This window comes from Cygnus atratus, chromosome 5 (assembly GCF_013377495.2).
Source record: "Cygnus atratus isolate AKBS03 ecotype Queensland, Australia chromosome 5, CAtr_DNAZoo_HiC_assembly, whole genome shotgun sequence".
In the NCBI taxonomy this organism is placed as follows: domain Eukaryota; kingdom Metazoa; phylum Chordata; class Aves; order Anseriformes; family Anatidae; genus Cygnus; species Cygnus atratus.
Window position 1 is genome coordinate 23,291,270 of NC_066366.1, and position 23,731 is coordinate 23,315,000.

A 23,731-nucleotide genomic window follows, 5' to 3' on the forward strand; every position below is an offset into this window, starting at 1 on the left:
CATTTTTTATTTATTTTAATTTTGTAGTTATGTTACTTTTGTTGGTTTATTTATTTTTAACTGTTCAGTCTAAGGCTTGTAAAGGTTGATTTGCTCCTGAACTGCTTTGTTCCCAGACATTGCCATCTTCCCCAACTACCACCAAGTCCTCTCCATCTGATCCCATGACCACCTCCAGAGCCAATCAGGTACAGTATCATCCTACCATCTACACCATACTTTTCACGGGTGACAGCTTGCAAACTGGAGAAAAAGATATGGTGGGTTAAGGATTTATTCGTTCATTCACATATGTACACCCATAACCATAGATATCTAACTCTTATTAGAATTTGGTAAATTGAATCTTTTTTCTTCTTTAATTTGTTTTGTTGTCCTTAATATCTCAGATGAAAGCAAAATATCTTGTAGAATAGTTTGTTTGTTTGTTTTTTAAATTTGATTAATAAATAGTAAGGATACATACTGGTATGTCTGTGGATAGAGTAAGTCTTGGTATATGTATATTTATGTATATATGCACACACGTATTTACTTCCTGGATCGTTTATAAATTACAATGGAATTACCACTAAAACCATACTTAATTAGTATGGCAATACTGGCAAACAGACTGGCAATGGCAAACAGACTTTTTATTTACTTGTTTATCTCAGGAATTTTCAAATGTGTTTGTGGACAGTAACATAGGGGCATTGTTTAAATAGTATATGTAATAAATCTTAAATGAAATTTTTTTGGTGGAGAATGAAGTAAAATTAAGTCACTTTAAGGCATTTCAAACAGAACTAGTTTTAATTAACATATAGTTTTTAAAAGCATAAACTGTGCTTTTAGCACTATTTTAGTTACACTAATTTGTTTCTCTTTTAACTGAAAAAAAAATCCAGTTCATTATGTCCACAAATTGTCATGCTGTGTATCTTTTTTTTGTTTTATGAAAACTGTTAAAGTTGTTTTATACTGTGCTTTTTAGAACTGATTCTTGCTTAAGAGATACCATATTCCATTTTTTTAATGTGCTGTTAAACTTAATGTACTTTGTGTTCAAATAATGTAAATATTCAGTATGTGCTAACAGTTTTTAACACACATTCTGTTTTAAGTTAACTGAGTGCTTGTATCAGACCTTGCACAAATCAGATCAAGTACCAGAAAAGTTTTCTTCAAATTAAGCTAATTTCCTCGTAAAGTTCACATCAATATTAATTACTGGTCCTCCGATATTTTGTGAACTGCTTAGAACTTGTTGTCTGTATGAACAAACAATTTAATGTACAACGGGACACAAGCATATTAAAGCAATATATCGCATTTTTGATCAACACTTGACCAGCTGTTGAAATGGACATCTAATACTGAAAGTAATGAAATTTAGAGAGAAATTGTACAGATAAAAGAACTAGAAGAAAACTGTTTTGATATCCCTCACTTCAATTTGAAAGCCTTCTTCATCAACCTGCTTCCATTTCAGCAACAGTTGTTTGATTTCATCATCATTAAATGACAAAATCACCTCTTTGCCAACAGCTAGAGATATTTTATGAACGCTCTCTTAAGCCTTTTTCCTCTCCCTCTTAATTTTAGTGTTTTGTGTATTTTAATTAGAAGGTTTGAAAATACTGAACACATAGCTCTTTTAAAAAAGTGTTCTTTTTTCTTTTTCCACTTTTTTTTAATATAACTATAATCCTGATGATCATTAGTGAGAGGAAAAGGAAGAGGTGCTTTTATTTAACAGGAAATACTTATCGGGCATGCTGTTTAATTAGCATCAGAGAAGTGTCTACTTTGCATCTGTTCTATGAATTTCAAATGATCAAAAATACAATGTAGCTTATTAACCTTAAATGTATTTTTTATTAACTGAAAACTTTAATTTTTATAGAAAGTTGTTTTAAGAGATTTATTTCAAGCAATATAACTGAATATCCAAAGGGAAAAGTGTGTATGCTTTGTCCTACCTGTATCCCACATTCATGCATTTTATTCTTAAACTGTATTCAGTTCTGTTTTTATACAAATAATCAAGACCTCTTGAGCACCATAAAAATTTTATAAATGAAGAAGAGTAATAAGTTCCATAAGTGACTTTTGGAACTGTATTTGGCATTAACCCTTGAAATCCTTACTGGTTTGCAATTATTTTATCCCTTCTAGCATTTCTCAGTGTTTTCTAACCATTTCAGCAGGAAGCACGAAGCACATGATAAGGCAATGAAGGATTTTCAGTTCATTCTAGTGATAAGTGACGTAGCTGGCAATTGTTTCTCATCTGTAGTAGTGTTTAGTATTCAGCACCAGTATATCGACAAGTATCTGCACTGCAGCTGTCACACGAAAATGGGTTCCAACATGGTAATCTCAAACTTGTCAGTACTCATGCAAGTAAAAAATTATTACTTGAGAGAGTATTAGAGAACGAAACAAATGTGTTTCGATATATGGCTAGGTAGGATTCTTAATAGAAAATAACTGTTCACAAAATGTTTTACAAAGATAAAATGAAGCTTTCCTGACTGGATGGAAGTCAGGAAATTTAGTGTTAAGGTGGAAGATACATTCACAATGCACCCTGCTTTGTAGCATATAGTAGCATATCAGACTTAAGATCATTTCATTTTTGTATAGTATTTCAATCATGACAAGACCAGATTTTATATTAAATATTAGCAGGGTGATTAAGCAACATTTAAGCAATGTTTAATGCTGGGAGAAATTGTTTGCTGTTGGAGTGAGATTTTTAAACAGAGTTGGAAGATTTCCTATGAGTCACTGCAATTACAGATCTGTTGAGGATGCATGTAGGTGAGCTTACGTGATGATACGATCTTTCCCACTGTACTAGCATGTCAGTTAATTGTGTTCTCCTGACCGGGCTACTAGCATAGTGGACAGAACAATTTCTAGGCACAGATTTTACCACAACAGGAAAATAGTTCTGCCAACAGAAGTCAGAGGAAGCTAGGCAGGAAGTCTGGCTTGTATTATGTCTTCCTTTTAATGACTTGCTTTGCCTCCATCCAGATGAGATCATAACTCCCTTTTCAGGCAATTTCAACTTTGGTTGAATTGTTTTTTGAAATATCCAGTGGTCATGAAACTGTTCGTTTTAATCATTCTCAAGAAGTAGATAGTAGTCTCTAACATATTTTTTATAGTGGAATGAAACAGTCCCTACAGAACTGTCAAGTTGCGCTATATTGAATTCCCACGAATGCAAGAAAAACCTACACACGGGGAGTGCTTTTTTGTTATTTCTTTGTTCCAGGAAAATATACATCAGTCAGTATTATTGTTGGAAATGTCTTATTTATTTTGCAGTACAACTTCCTTACACTTTTGCCCACAATACAAATTCATACACTGGAAATTTTCAGTAAGGAAGGAAGAACCAAAGATGGGAAAAAAAAAAAAATAAGGACACTTGGAATGCATTTCAAATAACTTTATTTTATTCCTATGTGCCTATCACTGAAAAGAACAACTTAATCTTCCTGTACTTCCTGTACAACTTAATCTTCCTGTACTAGTGGCTGAGGTCACTGGGCCTATTCAGCCTGGAGAAGAGGAGGCTGAGGGAGGACCTCATCGCAGTCTACAACTTCCTCACGAGGGGGAGTGGAGGGGCAGGGGACCTATTCTCCATAATCACCAGTGATAGGACCCGTAGGAGCGGTGTTAAGCTGAGGCAGGGGAACTTTAGGCTGGGCATCAGGAAGAGGTTCTTCACCAAGAGGGTGGTCACACTCTGGAACAGGCTCCCCTGTGAAGCAGTCACTGCACCAAGCCTGTCGGAATTTAAGAAGTGATTGGACTGTGCGCTTAGTCACATGGTCTAAACTTTTGGGTAGACCTGTGCGGTGCCAGGGGTTGTACTTGATGATCCTTATGGGTCCCTTCCAACTCGGGATATTCTATGATTCTATGATACTTTTAGACTGAGAGCTTTATTGTTGCCCTCTCATGAACTTTGTCAGCTTTGTTTATAACAGAACACTGACATATAACTACAGTGGTAAATCTGTTCTTTGCATTTATTTGCCAGAAGGAGGAAATCAATTGTACTTTTCCACAGTACACTTCAGGTGGCAATTTCTTTTCGAAAGTAATGATAAGCATCATATAGAACATGCTTGTTTTTCCTCTGTGCTTCTTTGGAAATGTACAAGTGTTAATACTTATTTTAACAGATAAGTGAGCATACATAGACAAGCATTTCTATAATTAACTGTTTGCATATCATTTTCCTTTGTTTACAAGTTTGTTCTTCCTTCTTATCTACATCTTGTACTGTTATGACTTATTTTAGAGGGAAAAAAAGTGATATAAGGCTTTACTTTGTATTTCTCCTTCATCCATTCGATGTACATCTGTAAATGCACTTGCAATCCTGTGCATGTTTTCTTCTCCAATGCACCCTTTTTCCATGAGACTGATACTGCTCCTGATCTTAAATACTGGCCTTAAAAGAATAAAAAAATCCAAAACACACATTCCTGCTGAAAAAGTGAGTAAGGAAGAGTCATCACTCTTGGTAGGGGTCCTCTTCTCCTCCCTTATAATTTAGATAGGTTTAAGCTCATTACTGAGCTTATCACAGACTTTGTCATTAACTTACTACATAAACTTTATATTTACTTTTTTTAAAGCACTATTTGTCCTTTGCCATTTACATTTTAACAAATATACCCTATATTTTCCTGCTTTGTTGTTACACCTGAAGCTATTTTATCATTTTGTATGCTGTAATACAATTTTTTGGAGTGCTAATTGTTGTTGGGACTGCCCATTCAGTCCTCAAGATTTACAAGTTTTTTGAGCTTATCTATGTCATCTGCTTGCTGCAGTATCTGTAGTAAATAATATTTTCTAGCCTGCTTATGTGATGGGACCAAGCCAATTTTCTTGGTACTGCCTGTATATAGCAGGTAAAGCACACTCATGGTTTTTAGAGCTCATGAACTTACCTCACTTAATATCTTATTTGTTGTAGGAGGTGGAAGAAGAACTAGGAAAGAAAGCATTGGTTTAGTTTTCTGTTAGCTTTAGGACACGAAATTGGAAAATTTGTACAATACCAAACTTCAAACAATAAAGTTTTTGACAGTATACAAATCTTGACGCACAAATAAATAATTTTAAGGATGATTCCAGGATACTAGATAAGCCCTCAAAGGCTATCAAGATACTATCTCTATTTACCTATGATAATTTGATGTGAGGGTTATTTAAGATACACTGTCTCTGATATTTTAATTTGAATATTCACCTAATTTTAATTCCCTAATCTTGATGTCATTTCTTATAGTGGTATTGAGAAAATCTATTTTTTTTTTAGGTCTGTCACAGATTAGCTGATGGCAGATGTATCGTTTGAGTTTTTCAAACCTCAGTACCATATATTATGAAGCAAAACCAATGTGTAGTTGTTTAACATCCTGATAAAATGTGCTGTAGAAGTACAGAGCTGTTATTACTGTAATTCAATTGTTCAGAATTTATGCAGTGGTAGTTCTCAATGAGAAACTACAGATAACAACTTGACCTTTTTTCAACCTGTCAGATTGGTCTCTGATAAGTACAATCATTATATTTACATATGGAAAATGAGATCTGGGTTCCACTCACAAAAGTAATATACTATTTGGAAGAGACTTCATCTAATAGAAAATGTTTGGTATGGGCCCATCGCTAAAGAATTTAGTACACTGGGTTCTAAAATTACAAATACATGAAAACCGTAAACATAGTATTTTTTTTCTAGTTATAGTATCAAACCATTTTTTGTTTACAAGTAGATGTATGAGAAGGAAATCAGATTTGGTGTGGTGGTATTTGTAAGGAATGCATCACGATGCTTAAGGGAAGAGACAATAAATGGGCTCTGTAATTTGCATGTTTTACTGACTTTTTCTGGAAGGCCCCCAACCCCAAACTTGTGGTATACCTTTTTGCCAACAGAAAAATGCTTCACATAATTTCTCAAAATAGCACATTTCTCTGGATAGATTTCAGCAAGGATTTTCAACTTCAGTTTTACTAGTTACTCAACATTTTGTGTTCTTTTCTATACAGGTCTTGCCATCGGTATTGTAATAATGCAGTAATAACTTTGACTCTCCATTGAACATTGTGCATTGTGACAAGGTTAAATGGATGTATCTACAGTAGTTACAAAGACATCTCTTTCTGCAGTGTGAAAAAGCCCTTAACATTTTCGATTTACATATATTTTTATGGATTGAAAATTCATATCTCTATAAAATTATTTTTTTAATAGGATGAGAATTTATTTTCCAATTACATGTTGCCTATGGCACACTATAGGCAGCAAATAATGAGTAATGTTTGAGATAACTTACCTAGAAAGGGCTAGGGAGAACTATTCCCTTGTTCAAGTGATAGGGGTCCAGTTGAGGTTCCGGTGCTTCAAAGGTAAACCTTTCCTGCTTCTGCTGTTCAGTGGAAATTCTTCATTTCATGGCTAAATGCTAAGTAGAATTAACCTATGCTCCGTAGAATAACTGTAAATACTTTTTCTGGTTCTCAGGTTAATGCATTTTTTTAAATATATATATTTCTCTTGTTCTTTGACCGTTTTTTCCACATTATTCTTGCAGTTTCTGAGATCAGAGCTTTTTGCTTGCACTGTCTACTTAAAAGTTATGGATTAAAACTTTCTTTAGAAACTACAAATATTGTTTAAAAAAAATCATATATTCAAATCTTGTTTTTTTTCTTTTTTTTTTTTTTTTTCTCGTCACCTATTTAATGTTTTTCCCCTTTGGACAAGTATTTACTTGTTTCCTTTCCCCATCCTCTCTCAGACCACACAGCAAGTTTAGGCTTCACTGTTCATTGTTCCTTTCTGAATGTAGGGGAAATGTTGGGAGCATTCATGAGGCATAGGGAAAGATGTAGCTTTCTCATGGCAGAGTCTCTGAACACTGCTGGCATATTTTTCACTGAATGTCTTGAATGATCTGCCACATGCAGTCTTGTAAGTAGAAACACGATTTCACGTTTACATATTTTGTTTTTATTTTATGCTTGAAAAGAATTAGAATCAATTAGCTTCACGTCATCCTCTCTTCAGAGATTCACTTTCTCAGGGTAATGGCCAACATTATCGTTTCTTTCAATGAATCATAGGATGGATTGGATTGGAAGGGACCTTAAAGATCATCTAGTTCCAACCATTGTACCATGGGCAGGGACACCTTCTGCTAGAGCAGGTTGCCCAAAGTCCCATCCAGCCTGGACTTGAACACTTGCAGGGATGGGGAATCCACAGCTTGTCTGGCCAACCTGTTCCAGTGCCTCACCACCACCTTATTCCTCTGAGTAAAGAATTTCTTCCTTATATCTAATCTAAACCTCCCTTCTTTTAGTTTAAAGCCATTACTCCTTTTCTTATCGTTACGCTCCCTGATGAGAGTCTCTCTCCAGTTTTTCTGTAGGCCCACTTTAGGTACTGGAAGGCAGCTATAAGGCCTCTCCAAAGCCTTCTCTTCTCCAGGCTGAACAACCCCAACTCCCTAAGCCTGTCTTCATAGGAGGGTCCTCCAGCACATTGATCATCTTTGCAGCCCTCCTCTGAACTTGCTCCAACAGGTCCGTGCCCTTCTTATGATGGGAGCCCTGGAGCTGAATGCACTAATCCAGGTGGGGTCTGTGTTTTAAGCTCTGTCCCATGTAACCTAAAGTTGGCACTGTCAAACTTTGTCAAAGATTAAATTTGACTTCTAGTCCTTCAAACTCATACTAGACATGCTATTTATCAGACCTAGTACTGGGAGGAAAAAAAAAAAACAACCAACCATATTCTAAGATACACAACACAGAGTCACTTGGTGTGCTCTATATTGTTTGAACAAATCTGAAGTTCAGAGCAATTTCCAGAATGCAAATCTGGATGACTTTATTATGTTTTTCTGCTGCGTGCTGTGTCAGTCACATGACGATCATATGCATAAGTTTTCAACTGATCAGAATTGTATTTAGCAGCTCTTAGGGAGTTCAGAATTTATACAATCAAGAGTTGCATGAGAATGTAGAAAGAGACATTGGGTTTACAGAGCTTCTTGTCAAACTGGGACAGATCCTGTGCAGCAGAGTATGGAGTAGAAAAGGCGATACCACATTTTTCTGACATGTCAGAGATAAGTAGAGTGAGGCACGGTCAGCCTAGCCCCATTTTGAAGTTTCTATATGAAAAGATGATCCTGCATTGGCCATATGATAATTATTTTTTTCTTTGTGCCATCTAAAACAACATTATTTTCCCAACTTGTTTGTAGGAATAGTGCAGCAATACACTACTTTCTTGCAGACATCATCTGCCTTTTGCTTGCTTTGAGAATTCATCAGGTGGTGGGAAGTCATAGATAGATGTGAGACAAACCCACCCATGAAAATAGATGCCTGCCTGGTATAAACAAACAAAAAAGAAATTAATAATTTCTTTATATACAAGTTACAAAAAGAATTTTGTTGATATATTGCACTATAGGAAATAAGAAATGGAAAATTTTTCATCTTCTGGAGATAAGGTGCATCTGTTGAGGTCTTTGCCTGTAGCATAGCATCCCCGACTTCAGGTAGTCAATACCTGGTACTATGCTTTAACCTGCAGTCAAAACATTATGCAACTTCATCTTATGCAGAATTAGTATTTTCTCTTGGTTTTGTGCCTGTAGTTATTTTCACACATAACTTTTTTTTTTCTCCCTGCAAGTAGATTAGACTTCCTATTAGTAATAAGTTATTTTGAGGCATAGCTTGCAAATAGTGGAGCAGTGGGAAGATCATGACCACAGACTCTAATAAATATCCTTAGAAATGCCCAGCGTCTGAGTTCACTGTTCTCTTATCTCCCAGTGATGTAAATTTCAGTCTTAGTATTTTGTAGACTTGAAGAGTATTTGGGGATAGAGTTAGTACTGGCTGTGTGGCCTTCTGCTTTCCCCTGCTTCTCAAATGTTATCTTAGCAAATGCAGCATTACAGATGAGCGTCTATCTGGGGTCTCTCTTTTTCTCATGTTATTCAGCAGTAGTAAACAACTGCATGACAATTCATTCAGTTTAACTTGGAACCTAGGATTTGAATAGGGTTAATAAAATAAAAATTACTATTTCTTTAAAGTCTCCACATTGGCAATTTCAACTGCAGTGTAAATTCTTGGTTCATGTTTCTAGTAATGTAATATGCGATCTCCATGCTTCTCAGTTCTTCATGGTTATTTTTGTTGTTCACTTCACCAAAACATAAATGCAGTAAAAATAAAATATTTTAAGATATTTTCTTATTAGTAACTGATATTAAACAACAGCTGCACGCTACGCATGAGATACAGAAACTCTGTCCATTTAAGCTCTTTACTGTGTTACTGGTTCATGAAATGAGATTGATTTGTGGAATAGATTGAACAGTGATTAATGACATTCTTTAATAATGAGTACTGAAGCAAAATATAATTTCTTGAAGATCATATGCAAATAAGTGCTCGTATAATTTAGTGATGCAGAAACAAGAAATCAAGTCAAAAGATAAGCAGATCTTTGAAGGCTATATATTGATCTATTATATTTGAAATGTTTAATAAAATAACTCTAAACGTTGTCCAAAACCAATATTATCACGTTCTGTTTTAGAAACAGAAGGAAATGATATAAGTAGCTCTTTGTTAAAGAAAGTTCACAGGTTATAGTTCACTTATATTTGAGCCTTTAAGAGGCTCATCCCCTCCTTTAATTATTTCACAAGTAATTAGGTAAGTCATGTTACACTTCACATGAACACGTACAGTGAAGACTGCTTTGCTTTATGCAATGTGAGTGTATATACTAGGGGCTGTCTTTACTGCATGCCATTTCTAAATACAAGTTATGCCTTCCTTATATTAATAGCAACATGAGCGACAATAATTGAGGAAAGATTACAACCTCAATGTGTTGAAGTTGTTTTGAAATCTGAATTTAATAATTTAATTTAGAAATTACTGATGCCAATAATTTGAGATATTTTATTATAAAAATATTTTTAATGTAAAGATATCTTTCTGTTAGGTTTATTTTTATTAAAGACGCTAGTTAGCAAATATGTACTACAAAATTTCTATTAAATTACAAATATTATTATTACAGCAGATATTTCATAAAAGTTGTTATATTCCATAGGGTATGTACTATTCCACGTTTGCTATTCAAACTAAAATGGAATTACTTTGATATAGTATAGTAATGGCAAGAATTTTGTAATTCACAAGCCATGAAATGTTTAAACTTTTATTATACTATAATTGTCCTAGTATTTATATTAGCACAGAAAAGCTTTCTTTTTGAGCTGTCTGAATTTTATATTGATGGTAAGAAAAATAATAAAAATGAAAGAAAAGAATATAAACCTGTCTGTTGGACCATGGGATATCTCAACAAAATGGGTGCTTTTTAACATCACCAAGAACATTTTGTCATTTCAAAAGTAATGAATGTTCCATAGTAATATTAATAAAAACAATAGTTCAGATTGTGTGCATTATTATATAAACTTTGAGATGATAAATCATTTATAAGGTACTATGAAGTCAAAACTGTTTAGTAAATATATTCATTTCCTCACTTTTATCAGATTTCATTTTTATTTTTTTCCATGTTTTTTTTTTTTTAATAATAAAAAAAATTGTAATCCATGGGAGCTGAAGAATATGTATATACTTTGCATAGTAGTTGAGGTCAGGGCAAGAGTTAGATGCTAGCACTTTTTCAGTGTATATTTAAAAAGATTAAGTTGTAAATCCAAATTTCCAGTATATTAACTCCAAATTTATTCTTAGTATCCTACTTTTCCAAGTTAATGCACACATAATTACGCATATGTAATGTAGAAATAAAAATGTGTGACCTATACATGTAAATACAGCCATGTGCTTCACCACCTCAGTTGGTGTAAGTCATTTTTTTTCCATGTGGATATTTACATCAACTGATTATCTAGTGAAATTATACATGTACAAGTTATCTATATTCAAGTGATGCTTGTGCCTTGGATTTGTAATGCTTAATTGAATCTCAAAAGTTCTTGATTTCTTTTGTTTTTAATCTCTTATTTATAGATAGTTATTCTTTAATGGTATTTGACTCCACAGATTCTCATTGTGGGAGAAATATAAGACAGAGCATGGATGTATGGACACAATATGTTTCACAGATATGCAATTTGATAAATATATACAAGATTCCCCAGTGAACCAAATTTAATGTCATCTAAATCCAGGATCTTCATTTCACAAGAAGGATGCAATTGTACATCCTATTGTCTCTTAAAATTGTAGCTTTTATTGATAAGCTAGGTCAACTTTCATAAATGGTTTGTCTTAGCACAAATCAGTCTTTGTTTCGTTTACTCAAATGATTGCTAATTTCATTCATTACTTCTACCTATTCCAGTGCTCTTTTCCTTTCTTTCTTTCTTTTTTTTTTTTCCCAGTAGTCGTCACCACTGGCTGGTGCCATTGTTGGTTAAAAATGTGTAATTGCAAGTATATGAAAAGGTAAAAAAAAAAAAAAAAAAAGGAGATAGGCTTATAAATTATGCATGTACTTAGGCATAGATTTACTGCTGTGAATGTGAAGTTCTAAGCCAGCCACTTAGCTTTAGGTATTGATATATTTTCCTAAACCAGCACCTTGATACAACCTTGTTTTGTTCTCTGATTCTTGTCAGAGACAGTGTCGGCCTCTGAGAGGAAAGTTTTGTAGTGGCTTGTTGGAAGACTCTATTAGCATTAGAAGGCTATGTAGTGCTGTAGTAGTGCTTATTAAATTTGGAGATATCCACTCATTAGTGAAACTATGTTCTTTTTGTTATAAAAGATTCTGGTAATTACTATTTCTTTGACCTAGAGAGATATGGTTATTTTAATGTTTTATTGTTAACTTTCCTTTACTTCCTTTGTCATTTGAAAACAATTCTCAAATGATATCTGCGAGATTGTCTTCCTTAGATATTTATCGAGTAGCTCTTGCTATACAAGATTATTTTGCAATAGTTAAGCAACATTCAGTACAGAAAGGATCAAGCTGCTGGTCGTCTTTTGCAAAGCCATGAGTGCAGTAAAGTAGCCAGTGAAATTCGTAGGGTCTAGCCCTTGATACCATTAAGAAGTGTTCATCTAGATAGGCCAGATGCATTTTGCATGAGCTGAATTTCTTGCTATTTTTCAGCACACTTATAGTGAAAAACAATGAAGCTAGACAGAACAATCTGTAGGTCAGAACATAGAGATGCTCCTTTTTTCACATTAATGGGATGACCACAAGGACACTAATTCATGTCTCCCCTTCCTTCTGGTCATCTGAGAACAGAATAATTTTCCCAGGATTTTAATTACGAATAATGTAGAAAGGGGGATGTTAGGGTTTATTATTATTTTATTTTATGGCCCAGAAAAGCCCCAAGGTGTTCATTTAGACATGGTACATTCATTTTCTATGGCTTTACATAGGTTGCTGTTTGCAACATTTGCAACAGTTACAAATGTACGAAAAAATTGATCATTCTACCATGTTTACGTCATAGGTATTCATTGGTGATACTATAAAATTTACCTTTCACCTTACTTACAATTTTGTGATCTGTGAGTAAAAAGCATATCCAAACAGGTGCAGGGTTAGGTCAGGATACACCATTAAAATGCTGTTGTGTCTTTTCTCATCTCTCTATGTTTAACTAGATATAGACTGAATAGAAAAGATCTTAATATGATAGAAAAGGTATGAGTATATATCCTAAATATAGATATATATGGAAGACATATCTATAGATATATATTTATTAACATTTTTAAGGGCAGAAATTTGAGGTCAAATAAAATGTTGGAAAACCTCTTGAAATAATTCTGTAACAAAGTGTTCTTTTCTTCCAAGATTTTGTAATGTAGAAGGTTTTCATTTGTTTTTGTGCATGAGCACACTAATGTGTGACATTATTGCAGCTGTGAGATTCTAAGACATGACAGGGAGAGGGATGGTTTCATTCACTGTATCTAGTAGTAATATTTTGCATTACTTCCGTATGGACTAATTTGCTTTCGTTTTTTTCTTATTGTTTCTTAGAATCAGCTGAATTGTGAACAAATGATTTAAAGAGGCACTGCTGAATATGTAGCTTCTGTGCTCTCTTAAGTCTGCTGGAGCTGTTAGCTAGATACTGAATGTGATAGGACTTCTATATACTCCATAATACTCAGTAACTTTTATGGAGAAGTATGTATAGTATAGAAATATAAATATATTTAGAAAAGTATATTAGCCATTTTCAAGTGATTAGGGATTTATTTTGTGTATTTACATTTCATTTTTTGCATCAGATCTTTTTTTTGGCAAATTTTATTTTTTTGCATCAAATGTTCTGTCAGTGGGTACATGATTAACAAGTATTTTCCTTTTTTCTTCTTTTTGTTTTTTGATGGTATGCGTAGCTAGATTTTAATTAAAATTAATTAAGTCCTTTTAATTTAATCCTGTAAAAAATATTCAGTTCTACCATCTTGTCATATCTCAAGGAAAAATGATGTTTACTAAATCTCATAAGGAAGTAATGAGAAAATTTATATTTGCATGGCTCTTTGGAAAACATTTTGTTTTACCATTCAATGTCTAGACCTGACAAGATACCTCCCATTCTTCTTTTTCAAGTTAGAATAGTTTACATGAAGGACTTTGACAAGAATGGCGAAGTTTTTACACAGAGGAATTATACCCCTGATCAGTGATTCACAAATTCTGCATTACAAGATTATTAAGGACACATTCAACAACAACAACAACAAAAATGACATGGACATGCAGTCATGATTCAGAATTCACCAAGACTATCATCACTTTTTTAAACAAGTACCCGAATTTATGATTTATTTTTTTTTTTATGGTTTAAATAAGTGGTTTGGCTATTCGGTTTTCTGAATGTGCAAGTATGCCTTTTGGGTTATGATGCCTAAATAATCATCCAGGAGTCTTTACAAATCCGTCTTTTCCATACTTGAAATGATTCTGCTGTAGCATAGCATTTCCATACCTTTTAAAAGAGAGGTCTCCCGCAGATGGTATAGTGTTGAGAAGTTAAATTTTCTGTATTGTCAAATGTCCCTGATGAATGTGTTACATATTTTGTAAAAATCAACTTTGCCAAAGATGGTCTGAAAATAATTCAGCAGTGTTTGCACCTTATCACTCTACCAAATCCTACAGATAGATTCATTTGAAATGCAGCTTTTCAGATTTTGACCATTCCTACCTGGAATGCGATTTTCATTTTAAATTTGGATTTAAGTCCTAAGGTAATTTGGGAATTTGGCCAGCAGTGCAAGAGAGTGATATTTTCAATGTATTTCTAAGATCTTGTTAGATCCTGTTTTCAGCTTTTCCATGCTTTCGAGTTTCAGACAGCTTCAGTGAAATGTGCTATAGGCAATGGCAATGTGGCTATGTGCCGTTGTACATTCCTATTGGTTGTCCTTTCCTTGGACTTGAATTAAGTGGGATAACTAAACTATGTAATTTTGTTTGCCTTTTTATTTTATTTTATGTTTTTAAGTATATTATTGTGTATTTTATCTGTGTTTATCAAAGCTCATAATGAACCTTGAGTCACTTTTAGGTATAATCGTGGAATGGCTAGGATTGGAAGGGACCTTACAGATCATCTAGTTCCAAGCCCTCTGCCATGGGCAGGGATGCCACCCACTAGATCAGGTTGCTTAGGGCCTCATCCAACCTGGGCTTGAATAATGGGTACCCATGAGGTTCTCTCATATTTAATCTTTCATATTTATCGTGAAAATTTCTGTTTTAGCTAAGGACATACACTTAGACTTGTCTTGAACTTGCAGTGCTCAACCATAAAAAATTGGGTAGCCTTAATCTCTTTGAAATCAATAGGAAATGAATTCCTGTCTGTGCATATAGGTCATCAAACTTAACTCTATGATCTGCTACTAAGAGCGTGTCAGATCTCCTCTATGTTTCAAGCACAGGCTTTCTTCTAGTAACTGCTTTCATCAAGTGTAAAATGTCCAGTTAAAATACAGTATATCACTTATAACAAGTATATAGTTATTCTGGTGCTGGGGAGTGCGTGTGAAGCTAATGCTTCACATTAACTTTTACATAGCCTTTTAGGGATTTTCTTGAGAAGTGTAGAAATGTCCTTGTAGTTTATGTACTTACCTTTTGTCTGACAACTTTTCAGGAAAGCAGCCAGTTCACAATGCTTCTCTGGACAATGAACAAATTAGCCATGAGGAGCTAAAGTAACATCTATAGTTTATGTGACTGAGAAAGTTTTTAAAAAAGGATACGCCACCTGTGCCCCAAATACAGTCAGGAATATCAATTCCTTTTGGAATTCCTTTTTTACGAGTTTTTAACTTAGATCCTGTCTAATGCAAAACAATGGGAGTTTTCTAGATGCCATCACAGGCACATAATTGTTTTTAAAAGAATGTACGTTATCTACTTTTTTTTAGATATATTTGTATTGAGTGTCTTTTCAGCAATTCCAGTAATGATATTAAATTATAATTACATGCTGTCTTGCAGTCAAAAGTATCCCAGTTTACTGTACTCAATAGTACTGTAAATGTTCATTATTTTATGAAGCCCATCCTTGTGTATATGGCATGTTGACAGGTGTTCACAACACACCTCGCAACAAATAGGAGAGGAAAAAAAAAATCACAGGAAGATTTTACATAGGGGGAAAAATATATTTTAATTTAGCTAGAGAATAAAGTTAACATTTTGCTGTCACTGAAAGTGTCATTCAGGCTTTACTGGCCAGTGGAGTTAGTATTCCTACTTTTTGTCCTATTAAAAGATGTTTCATCTGAACAATGAATGGCATAGTCAATATAGATGTCTGCTTTTCTGTGTATACTACATACTCTGCAATTGATTGAAAGTCTATGATTTTTTACTCTTGCATAATTCAGCATGTAACCAGCTCATTTTTTTTAATTGTAAAAATATGAAAAGTATAAATGAAGCTACTCAAAATACATAACACTTCCCTGCAAATGTAATTTGAATCTCATGAAACATTAATGCATGAAATATGGAGAGTTGTTTTTGTGCTATACTGAAACAAACTTAGAAAAGTTTCTTCTCTATGTTATTAAAACTATGTATTATAGAGAAGTCATGGAGGATGCAGTTTCATATGTTCACATACTTTTGAATTGTGGTTTTGTGAGGTATAAGAAACTAGTCATAGACTAGTGTATGCATATGTATGTGTAATTTTAAAATAATAGTTTATGCAAAACTAGATAATCTCGTAGAATTGACCACCTGCATAAATAACATAGTTTTAATATTTATTCTCCCTCCATACACAACTTGCATGTGCACGTATCTAGTAAAAACTGTGTTTGAGAGAAGGTAACCTTTCCATTTATGTTTCAGAGCCTACAATGTGCACACTAATAAGAGAATGACAACTAAAGCAGAGACCAGAGAATTTTGTTTGTTTGTTTAAACATGATTTGCTAGTTCCTTGCTCTGAGAAGTTTGCATTCCAAATTACATCTTTAGTTAAAATCTTCATGTTCATACTTTAAAGTAGGCAGAAGCATAATTAACTAGAAGTGGGAGGTACTTTTTCTTTTCCCACAAAGAGTCAAGATTTAGTATAAAAACACTAATTGAAAAATGTTCCAGATTTAAGCTGAAGCAGCAAAGTTTTGCAGAATAAATAAATGTAATATTTTTTCCTTCCTCTAGTAAATGTTTCTCCAGTTTGGTTCCAAGGTTTTAGACCTCTCGATTTTAAGTGTAAATAATTCTGAATATTTAAACTGAACATAGATTTGTATTATATGATAGTTACTAGGACTAAAATGAAACAATACCCTTGAGCAATGCAGCTTCAGCTGAAAGGAGGTCTGAGAAATGGAACAAAATAAACACTGGTGATAAACAGTAGAGGGCAAATAAGACAGCCCAAATTCCTACTGAAATTTAGGGACAGATACAAGTAAAAATTTTAGATGATGTGTTTGCCTTGTTATTCTAACTTTTGTTTTTAGTAATCTAGTGTGCCTCTAACTTTAGAAGGGCCTCTGCTGCTTGCAACAGATTTTTTTTTTAAAGGATTAATTTAACTTCAAGCTTACTTGGAAGAAACACTAGTTTTGAATGTAGAAATACCACAAAGAAGCAACATGAAGAAATAAAGAAATGAGACTCATCTTGCAATAATTTCCTGTAAAACATATGAAGGAAATATTGTAAGTATACATACTTCTTTTGATGAGAAGAAAATCTCAGGAACACAAACATTACAGGAAAAAAAAAGTGCATTATACTGAGGAAAAAAATAGAATCTAATCTCTTCCTATAATCCAATTACACTTGCTCACAGAATATTTCAATTCTATTGAAAAATATGGAGAATTGGAATGAAAGTTGCAGAATTTAAACAATCATGGAAGGTGACAGCTAATGTATGATATAGATTTACACTAAAATTTGCAAAGAGCTGATTCTCTTTACATGGTTATTTTCTTATATTTCTAAATAAATATCAAGTAGAGAATTGTCTAAACTCTTTTAAAAGTTTTTTTCTTTCCTTTTTTTTTTTTTTTTCCTGAAGAGAAAATATCTAAATTCTTGGACTGAGCAACCAGGAATTTGCTCAGTGCACCACACCTGTGAAAAAAAAAAGCTTATGTGATGTGTACATAAGGAACACAATACAGAGCTACTGAAATCAGTAAAAGACATTTCATTAACTTCCTTAAGGTTATGGATGCACAGTCAATATAGATTTTGCTAGCCTGGTAGTTTTGCCTGCTATACCAGTAGGATGAAACAAGCATACCCATGACCTCTTGAGCTTGTTCTGTCCTGGTATGAAAACTTGTGGTTGCCATTGGGTATGTAGCCAGGTACTTTCCAAGAGTTGCCCAATACGATGAAGCATGGCTGTAAGTTCTAAGTAGCTGAAGTGCATGCAGGTATTGTTATGCCTGTAGTGTACTTAGCTGTTTTCCTTTATCACATCTTTTATTGACCCTGTTTTTTCTCCAAGATTTTCATCATACTATCACTTCAGTTGAAGGATGGATGGCATGGGACTACTCATATCACTATAATCCTATTGTAGTAGTGTGTTTAGTCTGCCACCAAGAAAAACATTGGATGGCGCTTACTCTCTGTCTGCTCTCTATGGGAACTTGTGCTTTTCTGATCAACTCCAAGCCTATAGTCAGATGAGCAGCTAAAGTACACATAGCATGAAATTCTGATAGGTATAGAAGAATCTATAGAGCCTAGATGGAATTTGAGTTTAAAGTAATTGATGAGTACTGAAGCAAAGAAAAAAAAGGGGGGGGGAATATATATATGGAATATAGAAATTTACAGTTTAAGGCAATAATAGTTATTTGCTTTAGAGAGTATAAAATGTGGAGTTAGGATGAATCTATTGGATTAGAAATAACATTTTTAGTAAAGATTTAATTCTGTTAGAAGAGGGTAGGATAGAAACACAAATTGAAAATTCTAATAGCTAAAGAAAAGAACAACTATTTGAGAAGATTCATGGCATGATTTATAAAAACTTAATACAGATAGAAAAAGTAAAAATGAAAGCTGAATATTAGATAAAAAGTTCCTTGCTTCATTAATCTCTCTTCAGAAACAATCCTATGGGGTAGAAAAAGCAGAGGATGATGCAATTAAATATTGCTTTTGTGAAATTTGTTTGTTTTTCAAGTTGTGATGCAATTTTGTATAATCAGTGAGACTTTTTTTTTAATGTAGTTTAGTGCAGGCATGTGCACTAAATAAAAGGATTGGGAATCTTGCTGTAGGCTATTGGAGGGGTTTACAGGATAGGACTGGGGATGAGGACTGGAGAGATGGGACATACACTTTTCTGTCCATACTAAAACCTTATTTGGTGATGGCTCTGCTTACCAGGAAGAAGTTCTGCATTGCACGCTTATTGCTGCTTAGCACAGATTATCTCTTTGCAGCATAAGGGAGGGTATAAGAAGTGTCATAGAACAATCTCTGAACATCTGGCATTCCACGTTATTCGACTGCCAGAACTGAGACGGGACTTTTAGTTTGGTAAATCAGAGGACTTGTAACATAGGGTATGCTGTCATTATGGGTGTGTGCAGCATGGGGTTATGCAAGTGGGTTGTCAATAAAAGGAAAAGGATTAAAGAATTAGCTGATGCAGAGTTTAGGAGTTTAGAATTTTGCCGCATGAAATGGTGATAGTGACTTAAAGCAATTTGAATCCTGTCCTCAGGACATAATGACAGATCGTTCAAGTACAAAGCATCCTTCTCTGAAATGCAGTTTCATCAAACCTCTGCTAATTTCACAGGGAACAGAGGGCAATAAACTGCTTTCGGGTTTGAGCCCTTCATAAGCACTACAGTTTCTTGACTGTTGCACCTTTGTCAAGGCTTTTTAAAGACAGCGTTGTGTTGGTGAAAACATTGCAATGAAATTATTTCAAATTGTTTGATCCTTTTTCAGGAGAGAAGTAGTTTACTCTGAGCCTGATTTTGACGTTCCTTAGAATAACGCAAATAGGATGAGGGTGATGCCAGTGGAAGTAATTAATTTGCCTTGTGAGTAAGCAAATGTCATGATTGCAACCCTTATTTTTATAAAACCTATTTAGCATGAGATGAAGGTTGAATGCCTTCCTTCCCCCTCCTTGGCTTATGGCATTTGAAAAAAAATCAGATTGCATATACATTTTAAACTTGTTTATTATTGTTTTGGATACTCACTCTCCTTATTGCAACATAAATTTCAATATTGCCAAGAGCGTACACATGAGCCTCGAAACCTAACCTTCCTGTATACTCAGAGACCTTTATTAGATAGCTCAGAGCACTTAGTTTGTATATTATTTAGGTTTTTCATTTCTGAAGCCAAATAACTTTCTGAACTACTTATCTAAAAAAAAAAAGGAGTAAGAGCACTGTCCAATTTCCCTGAAAGACAAGAAAATTCAGTATGTATATACAAGTGGTGGTACAGGTAATAAAACAAAATAGATAATTTGCTTTTTCAACTTCTGTTTTTTTGACAGGAGTTGAGACCAATAATTTTATTGTATGATTTCATACCTTGTAACTACTTGACCTCATGGTTTTTAGGCTTCATCAGAAAATAAAATATATATTTAATATATGCTGGCACTTAGAGATCTGTGCCCTGTTATGTTAGATGCTGTATTAGTATGCAACACAACCAATGCTTGTCCTAAAGCTTTGATATTCCAGCATTTAAATCATGGAAATTCAAGTGAATACAGGAAACAGATGGAAAATTACAAATTGTTAGCAAGATTAATATGACCTAAATAAATAAATAAAAATCCTAAATGTTTTGCTTTTTAACATACTTATCTCCATTTTTAAATAACATTTTCACGTAGTCATCGCAAATACAGGCACTTTACATTTGAATATCTCAACATAATGCAAATGTTGCCATTCATTTCATCAAGAGTAGGATTTTACCTTTGTTTTAAGTAAAACGCATAATGTTGCATTTATATTTTGTTAAAAGTGAACTTCAACTGTAATATTTTTTTGTGATGTCTTAGTATGAAATAGATTGTGCATATTATCTAATGTTTAGATAACTGTAAATTTTTAAATTTGTGATATATGATAATTGGTGTAATTTCCACGCTGGAAAGGTTTGTATATCAAAGGATATTGGTGGCATTTTCCTATAATAAAAAAATACAAAAGTGTTATCAGCTAAGGTACACAATCTGATGTTTCTAAAATAGATGTTTAGAATTTTTGTTTCTCAGAAGCAGACAAAAAGAAAGAAAAAATGTAACATACAAATCAGTAACTCCAAGCTTTATTTTCCAAAATGCATCATAATTTGTTGTCTATGGCAGGGTAGAAAAAAATTTCAAGAAGGGAGTGGATGGGTATAGGGAAGGACATTGTTCTTTATCCTCACTGTGACTAGCCAGATAATTCTGTTGAATGACCAGAGCTGTTAGCAGTGAGCCAAATGAACTTTTGTAATATTAAGATGGAAAGTGGTAACTTCCTATTGAGAAAACCTTTCTTTTTTTCATACAGAGTATTCCCTTCTTCATTTTGTGTCCGAATTATTTTATTGGACTACACCAGTCCTTTAGAGTAATCCCAGCTATATTACAATGACCTGGATTTTCATGTTTATTACACATGTAGCTATGTTATTACGTGTCCTGCAATGATGTCATAAAATTAACTACTCAGATGTTGGGTTATGAGAGTCTTCAGAGCTTTGCACTGATGATATCTCTAACTGTAGTGTGGGCCCACTTCCACTGTCAGATTCGAGGTCAAGTCTGCTGAGCTAGAGCTTGGAGCAGCAATTGTAGACTCTTTTTAAAATGGAAATTAATGGAATATATTTCCTAGGAAATTGTTGGGTTTGTTTTTTTTCTTTTTTTTTTGGTTTGGTTTGTTGGTGGTGGGTGGGTTTTTTGTTGTTGTTTATTTCTTTGTTTGAAAAGTTTTCACTTTTTTATTGCTTGGAAGATAATGCAATGAAAAATGTTTTTATACAAGTGAAAGTTAAAATCCAAAATACTTTTTTTTTTGACTAACTAAAATATCAAAACTGGTTGAATAGGTGCAAATAGTGGCTCAGTCTAATTTTTCTTAAAAGTTCTACAATATAATTTGCTTCAAAAGACAAGATTTATTAAGGTACTCACAATACAGGCATCATAAAATAAAATACAATAAAATAAAAATTTTCAGAACACAGAACAAATAAAGCAGTAAGTGGAGCTCACTCAAAACACTCAACTTGATTCATGCTCCCAGCTTCAGTAATCAAAGTTCTGTGAAAGACTTCAGGTATTTTTTTTCCCAGTAAGAAATAGATTGTTTGCAATCTTTTTTAAAAAGACTTTATAAATTATTTTTTTTCTAAATCTATTATCCGTTTTCACACCTTCTTATGTTCTTAGATTCTAGTTTTACACTGTTTGTAAGCACTTATACCTAACTTAATCAGAACAATGCACATTGGTTATGAAACCAAGCAGGATTTGCCAAGTCAGTTTTCAAAATCTCCCAATTAAACTATTAGTACATCTTAAATCAGTGGAGTCAGGTAAATGTTTCCTGTAGTATGTGGGAGGAAAAAACAGCAACAGAACACAAAAATCAGAATCATGAAAGTTTGTTCCATGCAATAAAAGGTTTGCAGAGTTTTGCAGAGTTTAAAGAGTTTTCCTGACTGTTTCTATAGAATTTTTTATTTTTGGAATTTTAATAACAAATAAACCACCTTAAAATGTATTCATGAAGAATTCATTATATTTAGCAATTCATTATATTTAGCAATTAGTTAATACATTTGTCTTTAGATCCCAAATATCAAATCGGTTCTAAGAATTGTTTCTTTGTTTTGGTGACAGGAAAACTGAAAAAAAGAGCACCTCAAAATCACCGAAAAGTTTGACAAATAGAACATCTTTTGTTTTGATCTCAGGGAACTTGAATAAAATTCTAAAGAAATTAAGAGTTCGATATATGCTACCAAACAATTCAGTGCAAAATGCAATATAGTATGTTAAATTTTTAAGGTACATACTGCATAAGTGGAAAATGTAAATATTTCTTAACTTTAGCTGGGTTTTCAAAGACTTGATTTTGGAGCTATCATAGCAACTGGAAATATCTATAATGGGTAAGACTAGAAAAAGCTTATTTCTAGGGCATGCATTTTTATTCGTAATTAGCTTGACTTCATAATAAGCTTGAATTTGTAATAAAATTAACATGAGAATGTTGCTAATAATTTTTTGATTGTATTTTATATTGACTTGTTGCTGAGATTTTAGATGGCATTTTAGTGAAAAGACTGACAAATTGAAAAGTGTTACTCCCACATGTGTGGTCCACAAAACCTGGATGAATGGATATCAGTAGGCTACTAAAATGTACTTTTGTTAAGATAAAGTAACATTAATTCAATATTATGAAACAGATGTTACATTAAAATTTCAATACATTTGTAAAATGTATATTGAAAAGAAAGGCTAAGAATACATATAAATATTGAATTTTTATCTTGGATGTTGTTCTTCACTCATAGCAATAAGTCAATAAGGAATAAATTTGTTGACATTAATGCAATTGCATTAGTTTAAAACTTTAAACAGGAGGAAAGTTAGAATTTATAGGGAAATACCCTTTGAAGACACTTCGGTAAACATTTTAAGATGTACAAATGACATATTTTATTTTTTCAGAATCAACGTTTAGATACACCTGCTGCATTTTCTTTTTGTAGGCTGAGTAATAATATGCTGTAGCACACAATGAACTTTTGTATTCTGATGTGGCTAATAGGTTGAACAATCAACATCATGTCCTATTCAAGACCAACTGTTTTGTCTGTCCATGCTATGCCATACTTGCTTTAGCCAAATGCTTTTTTTTTTTCAATGATTACTACATTATTATAGATCTTTCAAGTGAAGGTAAAGAATTTCAAACGCGTTTTGCCTAAGAAGTTGGTTTGCAACATTAGCCTGGAAAGAGGGGAATCAGATGAAAGCACTCACTTTGATGTAGTCTAAGATAATCTTTCCATATGAGCATAATACCTGCATTTGTTTAATCTCTTTATCTGAAATGTACTGTGCTGAAAGCAGTATATTCT

General features: G+C 33.4%; 1 protein-coding gene across 4 annotated transcripts in view; it reads left to right on the forward strand.

Moving 5' to 3' along the window:
* The window catches only part of NOVA1 (NOVA alternative splicing regulator 1), a 193,314-nt gene that overhangs the window by 166,280 nt on the left and 3,303 nt on the right, over positions 1-23,731 (forward strand). For all 4 annotated transcript variants that reach the window (XM_035552167.2, XM_035552164.2, XM_035552166.2 and 1 more), the window contains exon 4: positions 117-188. In XM_035552167.2, the coding sequence (XP_035408060.1) occupies positions 117-188 (72 nt within the window). The remainder of the gene's footprint in view (positions 1-116; positions 189-23,731) is intronic.